The following is an 18783-nucleotide window of genomic DNA, read 5'->3' as shown; positions in this document are numbered from 1 at the left end:
GTGGTTGAGAGATTAGTGGTTGCCAGGGGTTGGGGGAAGGGGGATAATAGGATGTGACTATTCTCTCTCTGAGACTGACCTTCCCCACTCTCCCACCCTGGCCAAGAGCGGGCCCTGTAATGAATACCAAGGAGGGCCAACTGTTTATATAATGTTTAACAAGGGCTTGACTGTGTCCCCACTGAATGACTTAGTATTAATGATTCAGTCTCTAGAACAGACTTATGGACATGGGAGAGTGGGGAAAGAGAGGGTGGCAAATGGAGATAGCAGCATGGAAACACATAGATGGCCAGTGGGAATTTGCTGTATGACTCAAGAAACTCCAACCAGGGCTCCATGACAATCTAGAGGGGTGGGAAGGGGTGAGAGGGAGAAGGGAGGTTCAAAAGGGAGGGGACATATGTATACCTATGGCTGAGTCATGTTGATGTGTGGCAGAAACCAACACAATAGTGTAAAGCAGTTATCCTTAAATTAAACATAAACAATAAAAGCAATAGATTCAGTCTCTAATACCAGAGGACAGTACTGTCAAGCAATTTTGTTGACAACTTTTTGTGTAAGTCCCTACTTTCAGTCCTAAGAGCCCCAGCAAAGCAGCTATATAAAGCTCTCTGAAAACCAGGAAAGCAATGAGACACTTGTTCCCAATTCCTGCCACCAAGTGGTCAACTGGAAAATGTTTTTTTTGTGTGTGTGCGTGCGTGTGTGTACACATGAGGCATGAGTTTATAGAATGTGTTAGACACTCTACAAGAGTATTCTAATAAAAATCAGATTGTTGCCTCAGGTCATTTAAAAAATGTACTCATTCAAAAGTGTGCACCACCTATATTAGGGATTGAAGTATAAATGTTAAGATGGCTATTTCTTAATCTGCTCTAACAGTCTTTCCTCCTTTTATTTCATCAATTCTTGATGTAAAAATGAAGAGCAGGAGGAGGCAACTTGTGTTGCCAACAAATACAACTTAACACGCTCCTGTCTCCCCAGAAAACAGAAAGAAAAAAAATGGGAATAGGGAAGAAAGTATTTAAATGGCAATACATATTAAAAAAATTTTTTTTAATTGAATGATAATTGCTTTACAGAATTAGGTTGTTTCCTGTCAAATATCAACATGAATCAGCTGTAGGTATACATATGTCCCCTCCCTCTGAACCTCCCTCCCGCCTCTCACCTCTTCCCACCTCTCTAGGTTGTCATAGAGCCCTGGTTTGAGTTTCTTGAGTCATAGAGCAAATTCCCACTGGGTATCTATTTTACATATGATAATATAAGTTCCCATGTTACTTTCTCCATACATCTCACCCTCTCCTTCCCCCCCTGCCATGTCCGTAAGTCTGTTCTCTGTGTCTGCTTCTCCATTGCTGCCCTGCAAATAAATTCATCAGTACCATCTTTCTGGATTCCATATATATGTGTTAGTATACAATACTTATCTTTGTCTTTCTGACTTACTTCACTCCGTACAAGAGGCTCTAGGTTCACCCACCTCATTAGAACTCAAATTAAATGGCAATGTAAATTTAAGTCTACTATGCTTTAAGAATTAATTGTAACCTATAGATAACTTATTCACTTAACAAATATTCACATGTCCCAGGCATGAGGATAGGGGCTGGGAGTGAAGTTAAATGTTATAGCTCCCCAGGAAATTACAACAGTGTGACATGTGCAAACATAAGATACTGTGAGTACACACACAAGAGGAGCCTAGTCAGTCCTGGGAGGAAAGAAAATGTTTCCTGGTGGAAAGGTTTCTAAAGTTAGGTGAAGAGTCAGGCAGAGAGGGTGATAGGAATGGGTGATTTTCCAGGCAGTTAGCAAGTGCAAAATCAGGAGACCGAACATCACAAAGAGGGATGGAACACACACTGCTGGAAGCAAGACAAACACATTTCTCTGTGAATCAGATCCTTCCTACTAACATTTATCTTGCCGAATTTCAGCCAAAGACCCCTCATTTTTGGAGGACTTCTGACAAACAGGGTCGACTTTTACTTTACTTTGCTAGTCTCCTAGTATTATGTTTGCTTGTCTTCTTCACTGGACTTTTATATCTGTGGGGAAAGTGAGACTGTATCTTCTTATACTGTATTCTTACTGCTTACACTGGGTCTAACTAGGTACTCACTGAATGACTGAAGACTCTAATAAACATTCACAGAGAGATAACATAGTGTAGTGTGGTTAAGAGTAAAAGTTTCGTTGTCAAACTGCCTGGGTATGAATTTTGCCTCATCAGTTATTGGCTGTGTGGACTTTAGGGAATTCCCTATCGGTAAAATGGGTATAATACATGACTACTGATGGTCCCAGGATTGTCACCAGGATTATATGATATAATGCATATCAAGTATCTGGCCCACAGGAAGTGCTCAACAGTGTTAGATATCAGTCTTTATCTTACAAGTTAAAAAAGTTAGAAAGTTGCAACTTTGAGATATTTCCTCTATCATTCCATAATATAAAAATTTTACCTTCGATGCTAGAAATTCCTGGAAGGGAAATAGGTCTTAGCTGGACAGCTTTCTCAATCTGGTCTCCAAGAGACTGTGGGAATTTTGGCAATGTTGATGGCTGTGATGTGAAATTCTGTACTTGCTCTGTAACAAACAATATACAGTTTTAGTATTAACAGTCTAGTCTGACATAAAATTAAACCAATATTGAAGGTCACTTTCAAACTTTAATCTTTAAGCTTGAAGCTGTGGTCCCAACTGGATGCTCTTACAGTTCAAGTTAGCATTACACATGTTTAGAGGTTGAGAGTTCAAGCTGAAACGAGAAAAGCATTGGGGATTTGACATCGTAGGAACTCTGCTAAGAGCCTGATTTGAGGGTACGTGTCACCAGACCGGCTGTGTTGAAAGAATGCTACCATACAATTATGTAGCACAATGTCAGGGCAAGGCCTCCCACTGTACTTTTGTCTCCCACGTAAAAGAGAGTAACAGAAGTTGTACTGCTTTCCCCAAAATGAAAAATACTTGTGGGTAGGTAGAGGTCAAAACGAACATAATCTAGTGCCTTGGTTACATCATGAAGCAGCACCGGCAGAGGTTGATGCAACTGCTAATATCGATTAGGTTATGTCCCTGCCTAAAGTCAAAGGCCCTTCCAACCCAATGATCCCACATTATTACTTGTTAATGGCTTTTCAGGAGGACTAATATTTATTTTTAAGTAAATTTTATGCACTTACAGAAATGAAGACTCCCGTAAACAACATTTAGGGCTGGTTTAATACACACTATGACAGTAATGTTTCTGCCTATAATTGGATGCAGACAGCATGGAGAAGTCTATTTCCAGCTAAACATTACCCATTCTTCCCTTAATAGACTGGAGTACAAATCATGTGCAAAATGGGCTTTTTCTAAATGAAAGCAAAGTGTAGCAGCTTCAACTCGGTGCACTCAGGCATCATTCACTCCGTGCCATCAGTCCTGCCAGAACACCTTTCCCCATTCCCTGTGTGGGAGGCGAGCTGCCCAAGCCTGCGTGAAATATTCAGAAGCCAGTCCTGAATATCTTACCTTCATTGGCAGTCTCTGGAGGCCTGCTGCTCTCAGGTTTGTTTGTGAGAGCACTTATTAGCTGCAGCTTCTCTCTAAGCTTAGATACCTGAGAATCTGAACTATCTTCTTTCTGTCCAAAACAAAGATAACAGAAGATTTAAGGCACGAGGAGGACCTCATCTGATTCTTCATGATATTCCCAAAGCCTAGTTAGCCTGTAGCTCTTGACCCCAAACAGGCTCTCTCTGAGGGCAATGAAGGAATGAATCAATAATTACTAGAGACATCTTTAGTACTCAGTGTTGATGAAGGCTGGGCTGGATTTGAGCCTGGACCATTCAGGGGACGTTATGCCACAGATGATCTGATTCGCCGTGTGCACTTGGCAGCTGGGGAAGGCATGCATATGCCAGCAGTAAAGGAATGCACACTTGCTCAGGTGCCTTCATGACACCCATTTCCGAAATGGGCAGGATCCTGTTGTCTAGGAACTATTTCATACTAACTAAATAATTTTTCTGAGTCGCTTACTTTACCTTGTGACTATACCACTTTAGGCAGAATTTCATGTTCTTATCACCTTAAAAGAAAAAAAAAGCAACCAGACCACAAGTATTCCCTTGGTCTGCCTTCTCGTCCCCTGGGATAACTATTCAACTGGTAGCAGGAACTGTTTAGGAACATGAAAGAATTATAGTATTTCTAATTCAAGGCCTTACTTGTATCTTAAAAAAAAAAAAAACTCCTCCCCCACCTCTGTCTCCTTCCTAGATGATATAGTGGCATATAAAAAATACAATTAATTATAAAAAGAGAGAAGTCTGGTTTCTGTGAGGTCAGTTTCTAACTGCATAGGCTAGTTTGAAAGGTCCTGATCCTATGTCTAATTACAATATTGACCACTACATGTTTTTTTCATTCAACATGTATTTACTTATTTCTTTCCTATCCTTATTCTACACTAGCAGTTACTGTATAGTAGAAGGAAATGGTTACTGTATAGTAGAAGTACTCTTGCCTGGGAAATCCCACGGACAGAGGAGCCTGGCCGGCTACAGTCCATGGGGCCACAAGAGTCAGACACAACTGAGCGACGAAACCACCACCGTGGATCACTCTGAGTTTGTTTAGGGAGTCAAAATATGGATGTATACAGCTAAAACTAGGTGCTAAATGCTTGAATGATTTATGGCAAGGAGAAATTGCATTTTGCCAGGATGCTTAGAGGAGGCAGCACTAAGACATTGGGGTAACAGTTAAAAATCACAAAGTGTTGGAAAGTAAAGCCAAAAAATTCAGGCAAAAATGTGTACTAGCTCTAATTTATTCTGATATTTACTATTAAAATCTGAACTGTTGTTGAAATCACTACTATTTTCCAATAGTAACCATCTGTTACTTTTTTTGTGCTCAACATTTTTATCTGGATCTTAAATTTCTCTTGTTATTCTCTAGGTGAAGTTCAAATTTTTTTCAGTAGTAGCAATTAGAAAACTCAACAAAAACCTAGCTTTTAAAGCACTAAAATCTTAATATATGTGATTTTTATCTAGATAATACACAAAACTGTTAAGAACAAGTATAGACAGAAAGCATTACACTGAAAATTGTCTGATATATGGTTCATTTCCAAGTTCATTTCCTGTGAACTCACATCCTTGAGCTTATCAAATGCAATGTGCATATGAAATGATATTTTAGTCACTCAGTCACGATCTTCCTGGCTTTTCCTTTATCTTAACCCAGGTCTTATAATACTAATATTACACAATACTCTAATCACAGAGAATGTTGAAAACACCCTTTCCTTCTGGGGATATCAAAATATCAGATTGTTTGTCTTATCTAGACAATATATCTAGGAGAAAGGAAAAATGGGAAGGTATAAGGTGAAGGGAACTGGCTGAAGCTTAAAAGGACTTTGTATGCACTGAGACTACAATCTTTTCTCCCCTCTTCCATTCCCCCAAAGACTGCAATCCTAACAACAAGAAATAATTTTTAGTTTAGAAACCATTTTTCGATAATTTATGCCTCTGTTCCCCATCAACAGTACAGAGAACTTACTGTCTTAGCTTAAAAGTCCCCCCCTTAGGGAAGTCTTCCTGTTCTGTTAACACTCTGTGATATCTGATACTTTTCCTCTGTAGCACTTATATTTCACTCAATTATATGTTAATGGTCTTTTGATTGATCTTTGAGTTCCACCACAAGAGCGGTCACATGTCTATCCTGCTCACTGTGGTCACCCCAGCTTCTAGCAGAGAGCTGGGCATGGGGCAGGTGCCTGATAAAAAGTATTTACTTATTTACTAATATACTAATTACTGTGTCTTGAAGTTTCAGCAAAAAAGAATGAAGTGCTCCCTTTGAGAAAGAAGCAGATGCCTATGCATTTACTCTTACTTCAGAGAAAGCCTCTTATTATTTACCTTTATGCCCTGGGGTTTTACTGACTCTATTCTGTTGGTCACTTGATGCAAAGACTTTCTCTTCAGAGTGGCAGCTCTATCATTCACCTTAAAGGGTAAAAGGAACAAAATGAGAGAAGATTAAAGGAAAACATGAAAACTTGAGCAACGTTTAGGACTTTTTAAACAAACTTGCCAAACTTACTTAAAGGGTCTCAGAACACTCAAGAGAAATACCAGGAGGAGAATAAGAGGAGAGGGAGAAAGGTTTTAGAGAGACAAAGCTGAAACTGGTTTCTAGTTGTTTCCATCACAAACTTCAAAAAGCGAGAGAATTTTAACCCAAAACCATGCTAGGTATGATTCAGTTAGAAAAAAACAGTAGGACAGATGGTACTATTGGCAATTTCCTTTTCTAGAGAAAAATAGGGTGGGGAGGGGAGAGGCAGTATGGGGAGCTTTAGGGCCGGTGAGTTTTCACAAAAAGCCTTGAAAAACAATCTTCAAGGCCTAATACTCATCAAATCACCCCAAATTCCTAGCCTCTACCGTCCTTAGTTTAGCTAAGTTCAAAAGGGCTTTTTGAAAGAAGGCTCCTTTAATCTTCGCAGCTTTGTAGTAAATTACATACCCCTGGAAAGGAGGAGGAAGAACAGGTTCTCCTCCTCTAATCTCAAAGCCAAGGCCAGGCAACTTGCCAAGGCTGCACCGTGGCAGAGCCAGTTCAAAGGTTGTTTGCTGTGTGCCAGAGCTTGACGTTACTTGCGGGCTTTCTTTCAGCTTTGGTGGTTACTTGATTTACAGTACAATGTCCTATATTTGGTTTCTATTTCTACATATGCCTGTCTTTGCTGTATGAAATTTTTAAGGGTGGGGCTTGCAGCTATTAAAAAATAATCCACATGGATTTCAAATAGTAAAAGTGGTTTTTTTTAAAAAGAAAAGAAAAAAAACCCCTCACATTTTATTTGCAATAACAAAAATCAGTAAACCATACAATCTGTCAGCATCAGTGACTCAGTACATCATTCGGGCTCCTCTTGTGTAAAATGAGAGGATGGACTCAATGATCTCTTTACAGGAGGAGGCGGTCTGACCTGATGTGTCTTAAACAGCTTTCCTGACATTTTCTGCAATGTCAGATGAAGACTGAAACAGGACCAGTCTGAAAGTCTAGTTTGGGCTTAAAAAAACAAGATTCTCTAGTTATTGTCACTGTCATTGTTCTCACCCTTAATAACTTTTTCTTTAAGTACTGATCTTTTTTTTTTTTTTTAATTTGGCTGTGCTGAGTCTTACCCATGCCATGTGGGATCTAGTTCCCTGACCAGGGATTGAACTGAGGGCCCCTGCATTGGAAGCATGGCATCTTAGCCACCAGGGAAGTCCCAAACTGAAGTATAGTTGATTTACAGTGTTGCATTAGTTTTCAATTTACAACAAAGTGATTACATTTCATGTACATATATATTTTTTTCAGACTTTTTTCCATCTTAGTAACTTAAAAATGAAAAGATCAAGAAGACTTTCCTTGAAAATATGTGCCGGAGCTTCCCTACCAGATGAGTCACCAGCAACACAAAAGGAGGCTTGTCATCTTTGCCAATAACTTGTGGGGAGGTCTTGGCAAGCAATTGGACCTCTCCACATCTCCCTTCCAAATCAGGACTAACACCGTCTGTACCATTCACATCACAGAGTTAGTGTAAGGATTAGAGGAGACAGGATTAAGCACAACACAAACGTGGAGCCTCTCAAGTATGCCAGAGGTCAGTGTCTGAAAAGGTGGTGGAATGTCATCCATGTACAGACAAAACACAATGCAACACAGAACACGTCAAAAAGATGGGAAGAGGCTTACCATGCTGGAGGACAGGTTCGCTTGCTTTTCCACCTTGCTCATAGCAACCAGATCTCTTTCTATCAAGTTGACTCTCTGGGTAAGATTACTGACGGTCTCATTCATCCCCTCGAGTTTGAGATCATTCTGTCTCTGGTACCCCATTTGGGCACTGTTTACTTCCTCTAAAAAGCTGTGAAGGTACAGGATATCCTAGAGTGGAAATAAATCAAGTCATGGAATCCAGCTAAAGACATGTACTAGACAAGCAGGGAAGCAGCAGTGAACAACCCTTATTTTGTCAAGTTACTGAAGTGAACGCCTTTCCCTGCTCTGGACCATCGATCGTCTGCCCCTGCTTTGTCCCTCCCCTCTGAACTGCTCCCAGTTGGCTCCCTCTGGAATTATCTGACCTCAGTTAAGACAGGAGGGGGAAAGAGGGAAGAGACTACCCACATGCTTCACTCTCTGGTCCTAGAAAGCTGAGAGCTTGGGCACTGATTTCCCAATGTTTACCTCACCTGCTGGTGAGAAAGCTTGCTGGGTTATTAACTGAAATGCTCATTAACCTAATTTGTCAGAACGAACCACCATCGGAACAATACCAATTACTGAATTGGCTCATCTAGCAAAACCATAACAGGTAGTGCATTATTTAGTATAAGATTCAATTATTTTTACTGACATTCTCCAGTACTGATTGCTACTTAAAAAGGAATGATGACTACAGGCTTTACAGGGCATTAAACTCAGTACAGGAATTCTTCTTAGTGAAGATTTCTTTTATTTTCTTTAATGTGATTCTGAACTCAATATCCTCTTCCCTCCTCTGGTCTTTAGTCTTTAGAAACTCTTCATTTTCAAGGATGTGCTTTCTACTGTTCTGAATTGTGACTCAAAACAGCTATCATTTTAATCTACTATTCACCCATCTTTAATTTGTCCAGACTGCTATTTTTCAAAAACATTTTCAGGATAATCTAGCCACTCTATGACTTTCAAGATATAAAAAGGAATACTCCACTGATGGACATGTAGGGGAAAAAAATAGTGTGCCAAGGAGGAGACAAGCAGCATGCTGGATCCCTGACAGAGTCACACGTACCCTCTCTCTGCTTAGCTCTCAGGCAGGCAAATGTGTGCAAGAGATGCCTGCTGAGGGACCACAGCATGGAGCCCACACTACGCAGGTCACCTTCAGATTATAGTGTGGTCACAAGGGAGTTAAACCAGAGTCAAAAGTACCTGTTTCAAATTCTCACTGTGGGTTTTATTGTCAAGTTCAGATATAGCGGAAGGTGATGGAATGATCTGGTTGCTTCCATTGCTCTCCTTCAAGGTGTGCTGATTCTGTTAACAGGAACAGAGGTTGCTATAGGCAGTGAGTACTAATAATAACTACATCTACTTATTCATCAGGGATGGCCCTGGAACATTTCAGCTTCTCACAGAGGCATTCACAGATGAATCAACAATTATTTCCTGAAAGCCTTAGTGTGATCAGTCCTGTGCTAGGCCTGAGGGCACCAGGTACTTCTGGAGAGGCCTGGCCTAAAGCCTGGACTGGACCAGCAGCACCCAGACTACGTCAGGAACCTGAGGTCCTGTTTCTTAGCCTCAGAATGAGAAACTGAGAATGAACTCCTTTAAAACTAGGTCTTCTCCCCCAGTTCCCTTTATTCTCAGAGAAACTACAGAACCACTAAATCTCCCAGGATCAACTCGGTCTGAACCTGGTTAGTGTCACCATTTTCCCAGGACTAAAGAGACCTGTACATTCAAAGAACAGCCAGTCATGGAACCACTGGCTTTGGGCATTGAGCAACATAATTAACCATGCACATCAGTAACTTTTCAGTTTGTACAGCACATGCCAAGAGTTATGTCTGAAGGTTACCCTTTCTTTCTCATCCCATTCCCAGTGCTCAAGACTCTTTCTGAAGAGACTGAACTATGACATGTTTATATACACTTTTCCCTCTAACAGAAAATGTTTGTATGGCTTATTCAGCAGTAGGATTACCACTGGCAACCATGGAAGTTTAAAAGATGCAAATTTAATGACAAGAGTATGCAACTGGCCAAAATAAATTGTTTTTCTTGAAATCTGAAATCCTAGACATTGTCAACTCTGCTTCTATAATAATCAAATGGTAAAAATAAAGAAAAAGAGAGGAGGAGAAAAAAATAATCCCATGGTTCTATAAAATATGAATTTTTGAGTTAGGAAAAAGTATTTTAGAAAATAACTACTTTGAGAAAATGCTCAAGCTATTAAAATAATAATAAAAAAGCTGTTAGGTTAGAGAAGTCTTTATTATTATGGATCACACAATTACAGGGCAGAGCTAGAATTAACAGAATCCAGGGTGTGTGGACACCCAGATCAAGGCTTTTTCTTCTGGGTCAGCCCCACTAAATGAAAATGACGAGTACTTGTTCTGAAGAAAATGAAGAACGCTCCTTTCCAGAGCTCTAATATAGTCCAAGTCTCCTTGGTACAAACTGCTCAGTTTAAACTTGAAACTCCAAAGCTTGACAATAACATGCAGGGGAGATCTAGAAATTGGTGGAGAAGCTAGGGAACTTTTCTGTGTCTTGAACCATCCTGATTTCACGTATGGATAACTCTTCTCTCTGGCAGGACAGTGAGGGCTGTGCCATTCTTTTTCAACCTTCATAAACCTTTCGTGGAGCTGAGTATCCATTAGGAGATAAATTAAAGCTTCTGAAGGACTGAGACAGCTTACATTGGTACAGCATTAAGAGAAATTTGAAAGCAATTCCTGAACACTGCAGGGGTTTTGCTTTTGTCTCAGTTATCTGTTGCTGCATAACAAATCATCCCCAAACTTGGTGGCTTGAAACAATTGTTTACTATTTCTCATGATTCTGTGGGTTGACTGGGCTCAAAGGGGGTGGGGCAGCATTCTGCTTCACATGGCATAGGCTGAGGTCATCCATGCACCTGTAATCTGACTGGGAGACTGGCTAAAGCTGGAACACCCAAGCTGGCCTTTCACCCTCTGGAGCTCCTCTTTGCTTGGCCTCTAATCATTCCAACAGTCTAAGAGCCCTGCCCCAACTCCTGATCCACAGAAGAGTGAGAAATAATCCAGTGTTGTTTTAAGCCACTAAGTTTTAGGGTGATTTGTTATGCAGCAATAAATAAGACACTTTCTCACCCCCCTTCCTTCTTTTCCATTTTATTTCTGACACATTCCACTCTGAGAATGGCATCTTAGTGCTGTACCCCCTTTACCACATTTGCAAAAGACTCGGCTTTTCCTATCTAACTGAGTTTACAGATTATAGAAAAATCAATAAACACTGCCTATTGTATATTTTAAAAAGGTGCCTAGTGTGGTCCGTTTAGGTAAGTGGAAAGTTAGTATCACATGATAACACAGAAAAGGGCAGGTGGGAGTGTGCTGACTTTCCACAGCATTTGTAGATTTCCTTACCATGTCGCTCTGTAGTAGCTCCACGGTTTTCTTGTGTTCATCCACAGTCTTCTGTATTGCCTCCACAGCAAGATGGACACTATTTAAAGTGTTGCCAATGGAAGCTACACTCTGAACAGAAACATGGAGTAGGGTCGGTGTTTTTTCCTTTTTGAAATTTTTAATAGCTTTATTAAGACACAACTGATATACAATAAACTGAACATATTTAAAATGTACAACTTGCTAAATTTTGACACACACACACACACATCTGTGAAACCATTACTGCAATCAAGATAATAAACATCAGTCACCCCCAAGTTTCCTCACACCCCTTTGTAATTCATTCCTCCCCACTGCCAGGCAACCACTGATCCATTTTCTATCACTACCTATCTATTTATCTATATACCTATATATGTCAGTTTGCATTTGCTAGAATTTTATATAAATAGAATAGTGAGTGATCATGTATTTTTTTGTTGTTGTTCTGGTATGGCTTTTTTCACACAGTATAATTATTCTGAGATTCATATACGCTGTAGCTACTCAGCATGTTGTTGATTAGCATTCCACTGTATGGATACATCACAGTTTATCTCCTGACCTGTTGATGGCCACTTAGGTTGTTTTCAACATTTGATTATTACAAATAAAGCTGCTATGAACACTCACATACAAGTCTCCATGTGGGCATATGTTTTCATTTCCCTTCATTATATGTCTTCCTGTCATCACAATACTTAGGAGTGAATGTCTGATCATATAGTATGTATTCTTAACTTGTTTATTCCATCTCTCATCAATACTAGTATCCTCAGTCTGTTCTTTGTTAGTCATTCTAGTGGGAGTGCAGTGGTATATCATTGTGATTTTACATTAAACACTGACCTAATGGAGGATTATTTCAAATATCTTCAAACTATGAATTCCATGTAGCTTGTGCTGACACAATTAACCAGAAACTACACACACACACACACAATTTTCATAGAGGAAGGCCAGAGCTTTCCTAAAAAAAAAAAAAATACTAGTTTATAAACCTGGGACTCATAGGTAAAGTTCTCCCACAAACTGTCTCTATCAAGCCCCACAGGCAGATGACCAGAGGTAACACGGTAGATTGCCACTCTCAGGAGAAAATGATGACTTCTGAGTAAAAATAGGTGGAGCTATTTTTGGCTTTGGGAAACCCAACATTGCAGAGATGAAGGGAAAATTTCATTTGGCAGCATGTTTTCTTCTGCTTTAGAATCCCATCAGTAACTACTGAGTAGAGTTTGATATGGGTAGTAGCTTATTTGCTTTCATTATGTGTAAGGAGCCCAAGTGGATTGGGGACTTAGGAATATGATTCAGAAATTGTCTTTTTAAAAACAGCTTGTTCTAAGGGATCATACCAAAGAGTGTTACTAATTTGGTAGGTTTTGGCCTTTCATTAAGATATACTGACAATTTTATAGTGTCCCATTAGTATTTTTAACCAAGGGTATTTTTATTATACCGATAGCCAGTCAGGAATCCAAGAGAAAAGAAATGCCATTTTCAACATTAAAAAAAAAATTACAAGAGATACATTGAAGTTAGGTTTTTGAGATGATCTACCACTTCAAAACTGAGCCACTTGTAATAAAAGTAGTGCCTGACATTATAAATGCACAGGATTGCAAGGAGACAACATGCTGGGCAGAAGTCTCTAAGGAGGCATGTCATCTACACAACCTCTGTTGTTACAGAAGCTACAAGCATTCAAAGACATCCACTGTTAGAGAATCCTCACTGACTGGATGTATGAGCCCATCAGGATGCAAAAAGATAGTAAGCTCTTGTTTAAGATTTTTTTTTAAGGAAGCAGCTGACAGCACCATGTGAACTCTACAGCAAAACCCTGAAACTAGTATTCTCACCAACTGCAAAGTGCCTGGCACATACTGGAAGAAGTCCCACAAATATTTATTGAATTAATGAATGTGAAAATAAACCAATTTCCTCTTTGAATGCGAGACTGCCAGAGTTACTTCTGTATTGAAGGCTACAGAGGCCTCCTTTTTCCCCACTTGGCCTTTGGAACAATGGCAAAAAGGATCTGGTCTCATCTGGTCCCTATTTTTTTTTTTTAAGTTGTAAGCAGATGACCATATTGGACAAATAGCAGACTATAGAGACTGTGTACACACCGTGGTATGGCTCTAAAAGTTTTGTTTCTGGCTTAGGAATTTCTCATTCCTTGCTGCAAACAATTTATATGTTTATAGAGGGTGGAGAAGGCGAAGGCACCCCACTCCAGCCCTCTTGCCTGGAAAATCCCACGGATGGAGGAGCCTGGTAGGCTGCAGTCCATCGGGTCGCGAAGAGTCGGACACGACCGAGCGACTTCCCTTTCACTTTTCACTTTCATGCATTGGAGAAGGAAATGGCAACCCACTCCAGTGTTCTTGCCTGGAGAGTCCCAGGGACGGGGGAGCCTGGTGGGCTGCCATCTATGGGGTCGCACAGAGTCGGACACGACTAAAGTGACTTAGCAGAGGGTGGTGTGGGGCTCCCCTGGTGGCTCAGTGGTAAAGAATCCACCTGCCAACACAGGAAACACAGGTTTGATCCCTGGGTTGGGACGATCCCCTGGAGAAGAAAATGGCAACCCATTCTAGTATTCTTGCCAGGGAAATCCCATGGACAGAGCAGCCTGGTGGGCTACAGTCCATGGGGTTGCAAAAGAGTCAGATACAACTTAGCGACTAAATAATAGCAACAACAACAAAAACAGGAGCCTGGTACATAATCAAATCAAACTCGTTACACGTTAGCTTTTAAAAGTCAAAGATTCTAGATTTGATACCCATTGTCTGGGGTTTCCTGCTCCAGAATCTCTTCTTTCATTTCCAGCCCCACGGCCTCATTTTGCTTGTGTGCCCTCTTTTCCTTCCATTCCCAATCCATTCTCCCCACCCAGGTCTAGAGATCCTCACATATTCTTCATTTGGTTGGTCACTGTCTCTTGTTCTCGGTCTGAATCCTAGGGATCCAGTAAACAGAAATTCTAAAGTACTGTTTGCCTAGGGCCCAGAGTCTAGCATACATACTGAAGAGTGATTTGCTTAGAAGGTGTGCCCCTTCACCTTTATAAAATAAAATATACTGTTTTCTAAAATGCTTTTTACCAATTTATACGCTCAGCAGGAGTGTTCGAAAGTTTTCTTTGCACCACATCTTTGTCAGCATTTATCATATCCCAGAATTTTATTTGTACTTCTCTAAATCTTTTTTTTTTAAACCAAAACCAATAAAAACACAGACACCAAAAACACCTCTCTCAATTATGGAAAATAAGAGCAATTTAGGGCAACTCTCATGTACAACTGTTTTGCTTTCATAAAGACACTGTGGATGATGAACTGAAAAGGCAAGTAATGAGAAGCAAACCCACACATGTTAACATAAGAGTCCCAGCAAAGCACTCCTGGGATTTGGGAAGCCAAATAAAATGGTGTGAATCCATATAAACCATAGTTAAAGTCACCTGTTGCAAATTAAAAGCCCAACTAACCACACCAAAACAGAGGTATCTTAAACTCTGCTACTGTCTTCTTGGAGTAGCTGATTTCAAATACCAGCCTTTCAAAGAAAATTTGCAAGAACGTAGAATTACAGTTGGTTAATTTCAGTATCTATACACAGCACTTACCTTCTGAAGTCCCTCTACAGTGGCAGGCAGGCTAATTAAGTCTGCAGCTGACTTGACATTGGCTTTGAGGTGGTTTACTGCAGAAGTCAGCAGAGAAATCTGAAAGGAAGTAATAAACAATGAAAACAGAATCTGTAGAACAAATGATCACTTCACACACACTGCAGTTGATGAGGATTGTCAAGGCACCTGTGGATGCCATGTGATTCTGCAATCCAGACATTCTGTCCTATCAGCTCACAGAAACAGAGGAACTCTGTGGAGTACCTTGGATAGACCTGAGGTGTGGAAGGCACCAATAATACCCCTTCTCTCCTGGTCAGGCCAAAGAGGGAAAGGCAGGTATTATTCTTTACCCGACTCTTGGCAGCTACAAGATCCAAAAATCTTAAATTACCCAAAAGATGCAGTGGTTATAATACAACCCTTAAACAACTGTACAGGAAGAAAGCTGATAATCAAGGACCTCTGAAAGATTTCATTTTGATAAAAAATACCACCTCAGTTACTTACTGAACTTTTGTTCCTACCCAAGTGGGAACATAAAGTAAAAGCTCATCATCACAAAATATAATCGACAGGAACTGAACCTGACAACTTGAATGGCACTTTCAACTACTTGGGGATTTAGTTTTGGTTTAACAATGTGATTAATATTTCAAACTCAATTGCTCAAACAAAGCACTACTTTGGACCCTGAAGGGGCTCAATAAATACCCACTAACTTGCTGGCTGACTGATAGACTGAATGTATTAAAATAGGAGTTGAATCAAAATAAAATGTATCTTCCCTTCTGTGATTTAGGGGTAAAATTCTAAATAGCTGTACTTCTCTCTTGAATGAGGACTGGGGGAACCTGTGTAATATGCCATTTCAGGTTGCAGAGATCATACTCCAACAACTGCAAGGCAGCTGAAGATGCAGTTCCACACTGCTTTCCTGTCCCAAATTCGAGGATGAGGACACAGACCTACCAATAGCAATTATATTCAGAGTGGCCTCACAGAGTAATCAAGGAAGGTTCTGGTCACTTGTGACATGCCTAACCCTGTGGTAGGCATAAATCTGACCCCTTATTCTTTTCTTCAACACATATCCGGCACGTTCTCTGTGCCCAACACTGTGGAGAAAGTAGCAAACAAGACCATGAGGTTTTGCTCTCATGGAGCTTACATCCTGGTAGAAAGGTGATAGAAGAACAAAGAAAAAAGGTATTAGATAATAACAACTACTATGTAAAGTATTTAAAGAGAGCTCCTGCAGTGAGCAGCAGCATGTTCTGAACAAGGGAGTGCAGTGGGGAGCCCTGGAACTTTTCTCTCTCTTTCCTTTTATGAGGGATATGTTCAGGGGTGTCAGACCATTTTCCTTTCATTCATCCTCTCATTCATTCGTGCATGCTGAGTCACAGTCATGTCCAACTATTTGTGACCCCATGGACTGCAGCCTGCCAGGCTCCCCTGCCCATGGGATTTTCCATGCAAGAATACCAGAGTAGGTTGCCATTTCCTACTCCAGGGGATCTTCCTGACCCAGGGATCAGGAAGGACTCTTTACCACTGAGTCACCAGGGAAGCCTTCTCATTCATTCATTCCTGCAACAAATATTTATCGAGCTCTATTTTATTCCAGTGGTAAACAACACAGATGTCAGTGATCATTGGTGTTTACATTTTAGTGCAAAGAGACATAGAATTTCACATAAGAAAAATATTTAGATAGTGGGATGCATTAGAGGAAAATTAAAATAAAGTGACTTGATGAATGACTGGGTAGCTACTTCAGACTGGACTATCAGAGAAGGCCTCTATTAGTAGATGAAATTTAAGATTAGATACAAATAAGGAATTAACCAGCCAGACCAAAAGAAGTACATTTCAGGCAAGTGGGAATTGCTAGGTCCCGGTGTGGGGAAGACTTGGCATATTTGGAGGTTAGAAAGAAGGCCTAGGGGCAGGAGCAAAAAATGAGCGAGAAAAGGAGAGGGAGAGGGGAGGGGAAGAAAGCGGAAGATGGAGAGGTAGAGGTAGGGGAGAGGGATGGAGATGAAGGTACCAGTAAAGAAACAAGTACTAAATGTGATACCAAATAAAGTCTGAGAAAAGACTATCACTGCGGGCTGAAAGCGACAAGCTTCACTGAAGCAGGACTCAATCAGACTCCGCCAGAGAAGTAAGAGTTTTATATATAGAATTAATCAGCTTTCCTTTCTAGGTTACAAGGGTGAGTGTGGCATCAGTGAATAAGTAGGAAGCAACAGCAAGAATACTCTTCCTTCACAGCATTTCTCAAAGTGACAATGATTTATTTACGTGTGATTTTAAATTAAGGTTTCTCTCCTCCACTAGACTGTAAGCTCCATGTCATCTAGGACCACCTCTTTTTTATTTCCCATAACACACCTGGCACAAAGATAGGCATTCAGTAAGTATCTACCAAATGAATGAATGGCTAAGAATGAACACTCTGTGGCTGAGATGGACACTGAGAAGGCGAGTCTGAGCAGAGCAGAGGGCGGAGGCTAGGAAGTAGACATAAAATTATGTAAGTGTGAACTAATTTTCCTCACTGGGAGTATGGTATAACAACAACCATCTCATAGGGATGTGTGATGGTTTTAAAATATGTCCACAAATTCTTTGATGGTCCTCCCTCCAAGAGGTGGACACTAATTCCCTTCCCCTTGAGTGTGGCCTGCACTTGTGACTCATTTTTGGTCCACAGAATAAAGTGCAAGCGCCAATGGGCAACTCTGGAAACTAGGTCATAAGAAAGCAGGAAGTCTTCCTTTTTGTTCTCTCTTAGATCACTTACTCCGGACAAGCCAGCTGCCATGTTGTAAGAACACCCAAGCAGCCCCATGGAGAAGCCGTGATGGGACAAACTGAGAACTCCTGCCAAGAGCCCTGCGACTGAGGATCCTTCAGTCCCAGTCAAGCCTTCAGATGATGCGGCCTTGATACTATATTTTAGCTGCAACCTTATATCCTCGCCAGAGCAACTCAACTAAGCTGCTTCCAAATTTCTGACCCAGAAAAACTGTGAGATGATAAATGTGTGTTTTAAGTCATCAAGTTTTGGGACAAATGTAACACAGCAACAGATAACTAATACAGGCTATGAGGATTAAATGAGATAACTAGAACTCTTAGCATAGTAACGGATACAAACAAAATACCAAATAAATGTTAGCTCCTTAATAATGAAATTTAATAAACACTTAAATATGGAATTCTCCATAAGTGTTCCAAAATATGCAGATAAATCATCAACATTCCAACTTTATCCATTTAAAAATAAAATGAGTGAGAAACCTCAGCCCCAGAGATACTCCCAGCAAACCACAAACTCTTAACAGCAATTACATCAAGGAGGTTTTAACCATGCCTTTAAAAAGGTATGAATAATATTGACGTCTGAAAAGCACATAAGGAAAAAAAGAAAAAAGAAAAGCACATAAGGAAACAGGCATTCTCATGCATTGTTAATGTAAATTGGAGACACTTGTTAGATGGTTATCTAGCAGCATCTGTCGCAACTTGAAATGTTTATACCCTTTAATTCAGCAACTTCATCTCTAGAAATATCTATTCTAGAGGTCACTTGCTTAATCAAAATGAAGAAAATACCTAGGAATAAATCTAAGGAGGTAAAGGACCTGTACTTGGAAACTATCAGACACTAATAAAAGAAACAGAAAATGACATAAACAGATGGAAACATATATTGTGTTCATGGACTGGGAAAAAAAATCAATCATTGTTAAAATGACCATACTACCCAAGGCAATCTATAGATTCAATGCAATCTGTATTAAAATATAAATGGCATTTTCCACAGAATTAGAACAAATAATTTTATATGGAAACACAAAAG

At 40.2% G+C, this 18783-nt stretch overlaps 1 protein-coding gene across 2 annotated transcripts in view; it reads right to left on the bottom strand.

The window, feature by feature from the left end:
- The window catches only part of EFCAB14 (EF-hand calcium binding domain 14), a 38226-nt gene that overhangs the window by 4504 nt on the left and 14939 nt on the right, over window positions 1-18783 (bottom strand). Inside the window, exons 4-10 of one of the 2 annotated variants that reach the window (XM_052637153.1) lie at window positions 14907-15005; window positions 11243-11353; window positions 9024-9128; window positions 7800-7991; window positions 5960-6046; window positions 3546-3657; window positions 2487-2612 (exon numbers count right to left, since the gene is read on the bottom strand). In XM_052637153.1, the coding sequence (XP_052493113.1) occupies window positions 2487-2612; window positions 3546-3657; window positions 5960-6046; window positions 7800-7991; window positions 9024-9128; window positions 11243-11353; window positions 14907-15005 (832 nt within the window). The remainder of the gene's footprint in view (window positions 1-2486; window positions 2613-3545; window positions 3658-5959; window positions 6047-7799; window positions 7992-9023; window positions 9129-11242; window positions 11354-14906; window positions 15006-18783) is intronic. The other variant, XM_052637154.1, reaches the window with a different exon arrangement.

Source organism: Budorcas taxicolor, chromosome 3 (assembly GCF_023091745.1).
Source record: "Budorcas taxicolor isolate Tak-1 chromosome 3, Takin1.1, whole genome shotgun sequence".
Lineage (NCBI taxonomy): Eukaryota > Metazoa > Chordata > Mammalia > Artiodactyla > Bovidae > Budorcas > Budorcas taxicolor.
Note: the sequence above shows the minus strand (reverse complement) of the source record. Positions and strands in the feature narration are given on the sequence as shown.